Consider the following 12,058-nt stretch of genomic DNA (forward strand, 5'->3'; position numbering starts at 1 on the left):
ATAACTATGTAAAATAAAAAAACACTCGTATGTGGGATTATTTTAAGTAATATTTTTGTTTGTTATTTTTCTATATTTAGCTTTATGCTTATTTCTTTATGATCACAACTACAGAGGATAACCTAACCTAAAATATATGACAATAAGACAACCTTTAGAAACTTTACAATCCGTGAAGAGTTGCAACATATGTATGTAGCTCTTACAGATCAGACGATCACTGATATGAAAAATAGCAACTAAAACCTTGTAAATACTAACATTTTTAGATACAATAATCATCTAGGTTTTTACTCTACGATATAATTTTAACAAAAAATAACATAATGATCAATAGAAAAGAGTTAGAAAGCGATCGTGTAAGAATTTGGCTCAAGCATTTGGTTAGGCAAAATAAAACATTTTCTTTACTTTAAATAATCTTTTAGAAAATTTTCCATTTTCCCAGGTCCTAGATGAGCACTTAAAAATTCTGATTCACACTATAGAAAAATTAGAACAAGTTCTACTTTTTGATTTGTACAATGATATATTTTGACAGATTTCTCTATTTTACATTTCATATCCTTTTTTGAAAATTTTTGAAAAATTAGATCCAGTATTTTTAAAACATCGAGGGTGAATTTAATTAACCGATTACAGAAGTAGGAATTCCCTGTATTAGTGTTACATTTATAAATATTTAAGTGTTTCCCTATTATCTTTCTTTAAATCTCTCTTAACCCATATTTCCCTATATCTACATTATTTAAGCATATAAATATTTATGTTACTATATTGAACGGGATCATGAACAACTACATACCATGTAATAAGTATAATCTTAATCACTTTATCGAAAACATTCTCATTCTCATTAGCATTACCTTTATTTGTTTGTAGATAAAAAACATTCCACGATTCTTTTAATCACACTCAGTTTGCTCTTAATTTTTATTATTACTATATCACATTTGATCGGCTCTTTGTTGTAGACCATCGGCGTCGTCTTCTTCGTCATCATGGTCGGGATCGGTAGGACTTATAGGTGACATTTCAACACTGTCCAGCAGCGGTGTTTTCTCTTCACTACAACCCCCAGAACCAGCAGTGCTGTCCATCGAAAAGATTTTCGCCAGCTCAATGCCACTAATGGAACGTCTTGTTGGCGAGTCATCGGGCGAAGAATTATCTTGGGTTAGACTGTTGTTGCGACTGCCGTTGTCGCTACTGGTATCGGTGTTGGTGTTGGAGGCGGCAGTGTTTAGCAAAGTTTTGAACACAGGATTACGTGAGGATTTTTTGGGAGATCTCGAGGTGGTATCTACGCTATGGACATTCGAAGATGGTGATGGGGTCGAAGAAGTCGAGGTTGGTTTATCCAAATGACATGAAGAAGAGGACGACGACGAGTGTTGTTGTTGATGTTGGGGACTGAGATTGTAAGCAGTACCAGCTGGGCTAGTTAAATTCTGTTGGCAGGATAAGGTTGCCAAAGAGGTGGTTTTAATATTGGTCGTTTTTAAGCGATTTATAGAGCATGAACTCCAGCTTAGCTGATTGGGGTGGGAACGCTTTGTAAATGTGCCAGATTTTGCGCTATTAGCAGTTGTGGAATGCTGTTGTTGCTGTGATTGCTGCTGATAATATTCTCCGTAACCGTATTTGGATTTAGTTGGTACTTGATGATGTCTGCTCTGTGATCTTTGTGTACTTGATTGAGGTGGAGGTATATTTTGATTTTGATAGTGACCTCCTTGAACATTATTGTCTTCATTGAAACTGGTATCGTCTTCGGATAGATAGCATGGATCTGAACCATCCAAAGGCATGGTGTTATTAATGGCTGTCTGCTTAAGGGTTGTCTCAAAAGTAACCAAATGTCTTTCCGAGTAAGATTTGCGTGCATCCATTACCCTTAGATAGTCTGATGAATCGCCCAAATCTTCGCTTTTCGAGCTGCAATAACGTCGATTGCCATTGGGTGGATTGTTGCAAAAGCTCGTGGTGACGGTTATCTCGGGTCCCAAAGTATGATTGGAGCCCATAATTTCATGAATGGAGCCACCACGATTTAAGGATTGTCTACTATGACTACGACTACCATACGAAGAAGAACTATCATAGTGATTGTCTCTCAACGAGGAGGGTGATAGACGTGCCGAATGATTGGGAGAAGTCTCGAGTAATGAATCATTGGATTTGGCTATGCGATTTTTACGATAAAATTTACTATCACGCCACATGGTCTGACGCGAACTAGATGAGCCCGAGGCAGTGGCTGGCCTTTGTAATTCCAAAGAAGTGCCACACTGAGCCAGCATTGTTGACGAACCGGGCGAAGAGGTAATCATTTGGCCCGGAGAGGTGTCGTACATGATAACCTGACTAGAGGTTTTGCTAATGCGAAATGAAGCATGAGTTAATTTCTTGTATTTCTCGCTCTGTACATTAACACGATTGTCGGAATGAACGCGATCCGTTATGGGCATGAAGGCATTGTCAATGCGTCTTTCTTCTTCCAGAGATCGAAATGCCAAACGATTGACATTTTTCAAATGTTGTTTGTCGGTATTGGAGCCTCTTTTCAAGGGCGACATGTCCTCAAAAGAACTGACTCGGTATTTCTGCGAAAACACTTCAATGGTGCCGGACCTTTTCGAGGGCGACGTGGTGTAGATGGAGTTCTGATCATTCACCAATATTTTGGGAGGATCAAATTGTTGAGTTTGATTTTGCTGTGGTTGGGCCTGGCTACCGGAACTGGAGGCCAAACTAGAGTTGCTGGAATTGGTAGTGGCGGTGACTAAGATTTTGGGTGACAATGAAACTGGAAAATGTTGTGGCCTAAGATTACCAGTTGAACCCGAAGAGCTGGAGGCCCCCGAACAAGTTCCTTCGTCTATATGCAGAAAATTACTGGGAGATGTTTCGCGGCAAGGTGAGGAAATGGCTGAATCTTGAGACACCATGCTGCGTGGTATGGTAGCCAATTCCAAACAGGTTTCATGACCAGCCGTAGTAGTGGCTATAATAACATCCTCTACTCCTTCATCTATGGGCGATGATATGGATTGGAAACTGCTTAAACGAAAACTAGACGTGGACAGATCATTATCAGTTAGCGAGCCAAAAGCAGAATCTTGAGAAGGATTGCTGCGACCATATTTTAAGCATTTCAAAGAATATTCCAAGCGACGACTTTTGGAGTTCTTGAAGTTGCACATATCCGCTGTCAGCTGATGATTAAAAGAAGTACCAGCCGTGGATGAAGAAGATGAGGAGGCGGATGAAGATGAGGAGGCATGCGAATTACCCGACTGATTATGATTGACTGTTAAATTTCCCGAATTCTCTTTTAAATTAATGGTCTCATAGTCGGACACCTCCAATTGCGTGGTAATGGAAGATTGATCTGTATCTTCATGGGAAACTATGGTAGTGGCTGTAACACTTGTGGCACTTTCTGAAGAGCAAATGCTGCCTCTGTTTGCTGAAATGGCACCTTTTAAGTTTAAATCACTATCACACGTAGAACTGCAACGTATCATGGGCTGAGTGGATTGCTGCTGCTGTGACAGCTGTTGCATCTCTTTTTCCGACCTTTGAGTGTTAAACAATTCTTGTGTAGAATTATCCTCAAGTTGGGTGGTGTTGTCACAATAGTGTATCGGTGACTCCATGGGATCATATTGTGACTTTTGACACAAATACGGTTGACTATGATAATAACCTATGGCCAAGGCATGTTGTGAACCATTATGAGTATGCTCATGGTGTTGCTGGTGATGATGATGTTGTTGATGCAGTTGTTGCTGCTGTTGCTGATAGTGATGTTTCATACGTTGCAATTGTTTTGCTTGAAAATTACAACCCACTATGATTTCATCAAGTAGCCCTTCTTCCGAATCACTTGATATACAATCAAATGATTCCATTGTTCGACTGAAGCTATTGTTGGTTAGTTATTGTTATTGCACAGTCCGTATAGTGTGTAGTCGTAGTAGACAAATCCGGAAAATATTCATTGGAACACAACAAAGCATACAAAATTAAGAGGGAGAAAAACAGAGGAGAGAAAAAGAAAAATAAATTGTTTTAGTTTAGTTTTTATGATGTCAAGTATCTTTGAGGTTATATTTGTTTTTTTTTTTTATTTATAGCAATTGTTGTAATAGTTGTAAGTAGTTTCTTCATCTTCATCAACATCATCATCATCATGATGATGATGATGGTGATTATGAGTGGATGCAGATGAAGCAAGAGTTTAAGAGTGTACTGGTATGTTTTGGGCTTGATTAGGGCTGCCAATTGTTTTTTTGAAAAAGCATGATAGATGTTGAACTAATGTGACACGTACATACATTCATATTGTTTGTATGAATACGAATATAATGATGTGAGTTTAGTCAGGAACAGGATATAGGAAACATGCAATTAACATTACAATAATACATACATTTATTTATTTACTCTGAAACGTTTAGTACGATACATGGAAGATAGATCAACTATTGTAAATATTTATGCATGTTGGTGAAATATGCAATTAATTATCTTTAAACTACTTATAATTAGGCTTTAAAGCTAAATGTATAGTTTGATTTATAATAATTATTACTTAGTCTGTATTGAAAATTGTGCAGGGTGCTGTTGCAGTTAGAAATGTGCATAAAATTGATGTGAGAATCAAGTCGAAATGTTTTTCTACTAAAATCAGAATGTTCATGAATGTTTTCTGTATTGCTTCGACTCTTGAGTTTTTTGTGCTGCGATTTATTGACTTAAAATTAATGGATCGCTATTAAGAAGTTTCCTAGATGGCTCAAATATAATGAAAATCAAATGCAGAGAGGTTCATATAAAATATAGAATCCATAGCTCCCACCATGAATAACGTACGAAACTTCTCTGTTTCAAAATCATTTGTGCAGTAATCATTGAATCCTTTTTAATAATTCTTCTCAAATTAAACATCTACTGACTATATTAACATTGTCCTTGGAATATATATATTTGAAGACATTATTCCAAAATGTCTTTAATACATTTTTTACTTTTCATTCTAGCTTAGTCTGTTGATATTAAAAATGATTTTGTGGACTGGAATGTCTATCAAATCTCTATATTGGGAGCATATGGCTTCCACAAAGCATCTCCATCTTACACGATTTGTTGCAGTTTTTTGTCGCGTCTTTCCATGTAAGAACTGTCCAAGTTCTTGGAGTATCGTTCGTCTCCTTCATGGCCTATTAAGCATTGAGTGTACCACTTTAGCGCCATCCTTGTTATACTGTCAGGAATCATTCTGGTAGTATGGCTGTTCTACCTCCATTTCCTACGTTTTATTTGTCTTAGTATGATTCGTGTTGCTGATGTTGTTAGGCCAGAATATTCTGCATATGATTCTGAGGCACTTGTTGATGAATACTTGTATCTCTTGCGTGATTGTATTCGATACTAACTAACTTTCACTTCCACACAACAGTGTAGACTTTATAAATGTGTTGAATATTGTAAGCTTGGTTCGCCTGGATATTTGTGAATTTCTTCATACTGGTTGTAGTCTTCCGAATGCCGCTATCGATTTATTGTGCCTGTTATTTAAGTCTGTTTCAATGCCGCCATTAGTTGCTACGGTTCTACCTAGATAGCAGAAGCTTTTTACGTATTCAACTGGTTGGCCTTGTAGTATAATGTTATCGGTGTTAACGTTGATAATTCTCATAGCTTTGGTTTTCTTGATATTTATCTCAAGTCTAACATTGCTTGCATGTTGAAGATCTTGTGCGAGAGTATACAGAGATCATCCGCATAATCCAAATCCTCGAGATGGAGTGAGAGCCTCCATGTGATTCCTTTTCTCTATGAAATTTCCACTTAGGAAGACAATATCCATTTAGTGGTCGGTTTCTTCGTCTCAAGTCTTCGCTGTTTCGGTAAATATGTTATCACACTAGAAATACTCACAAATCATTGTAATATAGAAGAACCAATACTGTTTGAAGAAATAATAACGCAGTGAAATATCTTCATTTGTGATCTTCAAGAACTTCTAGATATAAGGGATTCTTTTAAGAGTTTAAGAATACGAAAGAGTGTGGTTATATTTAAAAATAGAAGACTTTTTATTGCGATAAATATAAGTTAGATATGCAGGATACTTAAATGTCTGAAAATCTAGTGTAAACCTTAAGAAATAACTTTGAACAGAGAATCGGCTGAAGGTTTAGTGTCATCATTCCTGAACGAAATTTTTGGAAGAGTTCTGGAGAAAATATCATGCGAGGTCTTTCTATCAAAGTTATGAATTTTGCTATAATCAGTCTTTTTGTCTTTGGATGTCGACTTTTTTGGATGTTTGAGAATAGTTTCCCTCCTCAATTTCGTTGGCTATGTAATTCCATTGGACCCGTGAAAACCAACCGGTACCTCTAATAAATCTAATCATATTTACTAGAGACAACTCTCTGAGACAGTCTAGATCATGAAAAAGAGCTCTACCAAGATGTAGTAGTCTACACTCAGGTGTTAGAAGGTATTGTATTGATTCTTCCTCCTATTCATATACATAAATCACTTTTACAATAGCTATAACGTGGGTAACCCATATGTTCCGATATTTGTGCAATCATACAGTGCCCAGGAATTATACCCGTAAGAAGCCTAATCGAATTACTACTAAGAGACAAAAGAGTCCTGATCATATTATTTGTCAGCGAACATTCTGGATATTCTACAAGTGATGATATTTGACCACCTGAGTTCCGTCTCTCTCAAAGCCCATTCATCTATCAAATTCTATACGGAGACCAAAGTAGTGTGAATATCCCTTTGCGCAAGAGTTACTTCCAGGGACGACCCGTTGGTTACGTCATTTCCCCGAATGCCCTCATGTCCAGGAACTCATATCAACTCGTCGTGATGTTGTGTCAGTTGTGCCAGTGATTAGATACAATTGAGCAGATATTTCGACCTAATAACGTAGGAGTTATGGATGGGTAATTAGATTGTAAAATTGTCGACAAGCATTCTATGTCAGAAAGAGAGCCATTACTTAAGTTAAAGACATTGGATCTGGCTTATGTTAGACAGTCTATGAATAAACTAATGTCAGATACATTCTGGAAATCTCATTTGACTGAAAGAAGGTGAGCCAAATGATTCGTATACATCATATAAATCGAAAAAAATATAGCCTAATATGGAAACATTACACCAAACTGTACCATTATCGCAAATTGATATCTATGTACGTTAGAGTGTCCCAAAATTTTTTTTTTTGGAATTTCGGAACACATACCCTCTAATTTTTATATATATATAAAACTATAGTTAAATATGAAATTTTGTCTTTCTATCATGATTGCAACCTGTGCCGACTTGCGATTTAGTTTTGTGGTGCATTTACAAGGGGAAAAAATGCAATTTTTTCAGTTTTTGTAAAAATTTTGCCATTAAATAATTACTTTTGCAAATTAATTTAAAAGAATCGATATGTGTACGTAATTGTCGTTCTAATAAGACATAAAACACAAAAATTGGTTAAAAAATGTTAAAGTTATTAAAAAATGGCCAGGCCATTAACGTGTCTCAGGCCACTAGAACAAGAAACGTAGGAACAAAATAAACATATTTTGAGAAATATTAAAATAAGAGCTAATTTTTACTTAAAATATATATATGTTTGACAATAAATCCCCAAGTGATGATCAAAAAATTGTGAAATTTGTTTAACAAAATTTTTAAAAATTTGAAATTGGAGTTTTGAAACTGCCGTTAAAAAAATATTTTTTTTTGGTCATACCTGCGAATAGGTTAACGGTATCCTACGAAGACAAAAACTCATATACAAGTAAATATGGATATATTTTAAGTAAAAATTAGCTCTTATTTTAATATTTCTCAAAATATGTTTATTTTGTTCCTACGTTTCTTGTTCTAGTGGCCTGAGACACGTTAATGGCCTGGCGATTTTTTAATAACTTTAACATTTTTTAACCAATTTTTGTGTTTTATTCTTATTGGAACGACAATTACGTACACATATCGATTCTTTTAAATTAAATTGCAAAACTAATTATTTAATGGCAAAATTTTTACAAAAACTGAAAAAATTGCATTTTTTTCCACTTGTAAATACACCACAAAACTAAATCGCAAGTCGGCACGGGTTGCAATCATGATAGAAAGACAAAATTTCATATTTAACTATAGTTTTATATATATAAAAAAATAGAGGGTATGCGTTCCGAAATTCCAAAAACAAAATTTTTGGGACACTCTAATGTACGTGATGTATGTATTCCTTTCGTTCTTATCGGCAATCATTCCATAATATTTAATGTTTCATTGCTTAAAGTGTGTAACATATTTTTTGTCCCACCTAACGACGTGTTGAGCTGACCGAATGATTGAGTGACCTAATTTATTCGGTTAGAAGAATCCAGAATTTCATCGTTTATTTTTTCTAAATGTATACATAAAACCTTTGTCTCCTCTATTGTTAATTTTCCGGTTGTTGCAGCTTTACATACATGTATGGGGGATTTCATGTCAAGTGAACCAATTTTTAAAATCGATGTCTTCCGATCGGGATGAAATTTGCGCCAAAATAAATGTTTTCTAACTGAAGATATACAATTTTTGAGTTAAAACACTTATTTTGATATATATCCCACTCGAATCCCACTACGAGACCAAAAGCTTTCTTTTCAGCAAAAAAAAAAAATTTAAAATAGGTCCCATTTTGGAAAAAAAGTTTTTGATTTTGCCAAAGAAAATCAAAAATTGTATATCATGAGTTACAAAACATTTATTTTGATATATGTATATCCCACTCGCATCCCACTAAGCGACTAAAGCCGTCTTAAAGGAAAAGACCTATGCTTTCTTTTAAGCGAAAAAAAATTAAAAAAGGGTCCATTTTGGAAAAAAAGTTAGGTTTTGCAAAAAAATTTCAAAAATTGTATGTTTTGAGTTTCAAAATATTCATTTTGATAGACATCCCACTAAGCTACTAAAAAGGTCTTCAAGGAAAAGACGTAAGCTTTCTTTTCTTTGTATTGATAGATATCGAACTCGCATGCCACTCATAACTTTTTAATGGTTAGTGATAGAAAGGAAATATTGGTGCAGTTTTCCTAAGCATAAAATGCCTTTTCATCGTGCATGTTTAAAAAAAATAAAATTATTTTTTTTTATTTTTTTATGAGCTTAGCGTTCTCTGTTGTGGGTTTTTGGAACTATTTTAAGGATTCAAAAACATCAATTGTATTAATTTTTGATGCAGAATTGACTGGTGAAATCATATTTGCAATATATTCAACCGTTTTTGCTCTACAGAAAAATGTGCTTAAAATGCGCGTCTTTAGGTTCGTTGAACCACCACAAGGAGTGAAAATTTTCCAAAAAAAAGGACGCCATTATTTTTATTTACGAAAAAACCTTCAGAAAAATGATGATACCCGAAAATCAAATGAAGTGACCTGGTCACAAACGAACTCTAATGTATATGTTAGAGTAGCTAGGGAGAGTAGGCATATATCTTCAAGATCCTTAGGTCGTTCGTGAAGTCTCGATGTATACCAAATATAAAGGTGCCCTCAAGATGATCACAATAATTCGGATTGATTTGATATGGCCAATAAATGACATATGAAGGCTGAAACCAGCTTTATTGTTTTCGTAATACTGGCACTAGATTATTCGTTATCGGTTTTTTAACGGTTAATCTGATAAGTTAGATTGATACCTCGCCGGTTACCCAATTTGTCAGATGGCAGACTGAAGGAGTGGTTGTAGTGATATTAAGTTGGATGTTTGCATACGAGTTGGCCAATTGCATACTCTTAAAGAGATGGAATCTGTACGAAAAGCTCGAGCTGTTCGTTTTTTGACGTGTTAAGTGTGCCATAGATTTCCTCAAGTCAACTGATTGCTTCACAATGTTTCATAATGAGTTGGTATAGTCAATACATGACATATTAAGGCGGAAACCGACATGTTATTTTCTTAATGTTGGCACAGGATTATCCGATATCCATTTGTTAAAAACGTGGATCAAAACCTTATTAATCATCAGTATAATGTTCAGTCAAAAGCTCGAGCTATTGGTTCTTTGGCGTGATGAGTTACCATTAGTCCACACTCGTTTTTCTAGGTTGATTGTTGCTTAGATTTTCATTGATTATATTTGAAGTGTTGGTTTTTAAGACCTAAATGTTCCGTGGCAAGATCTGTAAACATGTTTCTTTTTTATCAACGACATTTTGAGAATTTGGGAAAGTCAACTTATTTGAAATGGTTCTGGAAGGAATTGAATGGGGTTAAATACTATTCTTTAGGCTGGAGTTGTTACAAGAACTTCGAGTAATAACCCTGGAGTGAGGGGTACCATTCGGGGGTTGGGGCTGGTTCTACGCCTTTACTCTTTATTAGGATAGGGTAAATTGATAACACTGTGCGACAGCCCAAATCGGCGGAGGTTCTGGCCATTGGGAAAAGTTACTATATCGGTCAAAAAAGATTTAATAGTTCCGCTGGGTCTGGTTTTGGACTCGAGATATATCGATTTGATGTCATTCCGTTTGTAACACATCAAAATATTTGTCGCAGATCCACATTAGTATATATTTTGGGTCGTCATAAGATTCTTATGGCGTTTTCTTTTCCGACACAAAATGTTGCCAACAAGTTTTGAACCATTTATTAAAGATTACCCATACCCTCATAATTTCTAACGCTTTGATAAAATTGAGGGTGTAACGTGTAGCATATCTTCAGGGTTTTAGGGCAACATTATTTGAAAAGTTATACCTAACTACATTTTTTTTAGAAAAGAACACAGGAAAGGGTAAAAGGCAGAATAAAAGCATCATTTATTCCAGAAAAGAAAACACCATTAGATCTAGCTATGTCTGACCGTCTGTCTGTCTGCTTTCACCTAGCCCCATACAAATGTCCTCTCGGAATACTGTTTGAGAAGCCATAAATATGTATGTTGATTATGCAGCATTCCTGATAAAATTTTGCACAAATTACTCTGTAAAGAATGGCGTAAATCTGGTAACATTTGTCCCTAGTGCGAAATTTGATTTACAATTTAATTAACAGTTTATACAAATTGTTCTATGATTCTTGAAAATCTTTTAAATTTAAAATTTTCTTTCATTTGTTAATATTTTTCTTTTTGCATTTTAAAAGTTTTAATTATCTTTCACCAACATGCTGTAGCTACAAAATATAATAGTTAATTAACAAGCTTATTAAAAAATTAAAAACTAAACAAAGAATTATAAAAAAGACACATCAAAATCATGCAAAACTATTAAAAATACACTAAACTATTTAAAATAACAAAGGAAGGGAGAAACCGGAAGCAGTTAAAAAGTCCAGTTATGTTAGAAAAAATAATGAAAATTATAAACGTTCACAATAAGAGGGTTGATTTCTTTGGCAAAAACAAAACAATATTAAAATATTTTGTATATTTTATCGTAGACAAACTTTGTGGCAAAATAAAATCAGTACAAAAAAAAAAATAAACAAGTGCTTCTAAGTAATTTGCAAATTAAGGTGCATTTTATCCTTTCAAATAAAAAAAAATGTGTAAGGGTGTGTTGTAATTATGTGTGTGAGTTTATGTGTCTTAAAGGATTTTGAAAATAAATGTTGTTTTTTAAGCGTTTTATTTGTTAAATTTTACTATTTAATTAGTACTGCTGTTTTATTTTTACAAAATTTACAGATATTTTTGATTTATCTTATTTTTGTTGGTTTCTTATTAATTACTACTTTAGTAAGAATTTTACTAAATTAAATTTAAAAAAGAAAAGTGAAAAAAGGAGTAATAAATAGCATTGTTTTTTTTTGAAAATTAAGAAATGTCGGTGTAATTTAAGGATAAAGAAGAGCAATGAAATTTAAAAAAATAATTAGAAAAAAACTTACCAAAGTTTTTTTTGTTTGTTTGTTTTCGAAAGTAAATGTTGAACAATTTTTTGTACAAAATTAAAGTAATTTGATTTTTTTACATAAATTTTGAAATTTTATTTAAAAGAAAATTTCTCGAATACAA

General features: G+C 34.2%; 1 protein-coding gene across 1 annotated transcript in view; it reads right to left on the reverse strand.

Annotated features, from left to right (window-relative positions):
- Positions 1-624: 624 nt before the first annotated feature.
- Positions 625-12,058, reverse strand: part of Slob (Slowpoke binding protein) — a 158,679-nt gene continuing 147,245 nt past the window's right edge. Inside the window, exon 12 of the mRNA XM_065501827.1 lies at positions 625-3,930. Within this exon, the coding sequence (XP_065357899.1) occupies positions 948-3,930 (2,983 nt within the window). The 3' untranslated portion in view covers positions 625-947. The remainder of the gene's footprint in view (positions 3,931-12,058) is intronic.

The sequence above is a fragment of the Calliphora vicina genome, chromosome 2 (assembly GCF_958450345.1).
Source record: "Calliphora vicina chromosome 2, idCalVici1.1, whole genome shotgun sequence".
NCBI lineage: Eukaryota > Metazoa > Arthropoda > Insecta > Diptera > Calliphoridae > Calliphora > Calliphora vicina.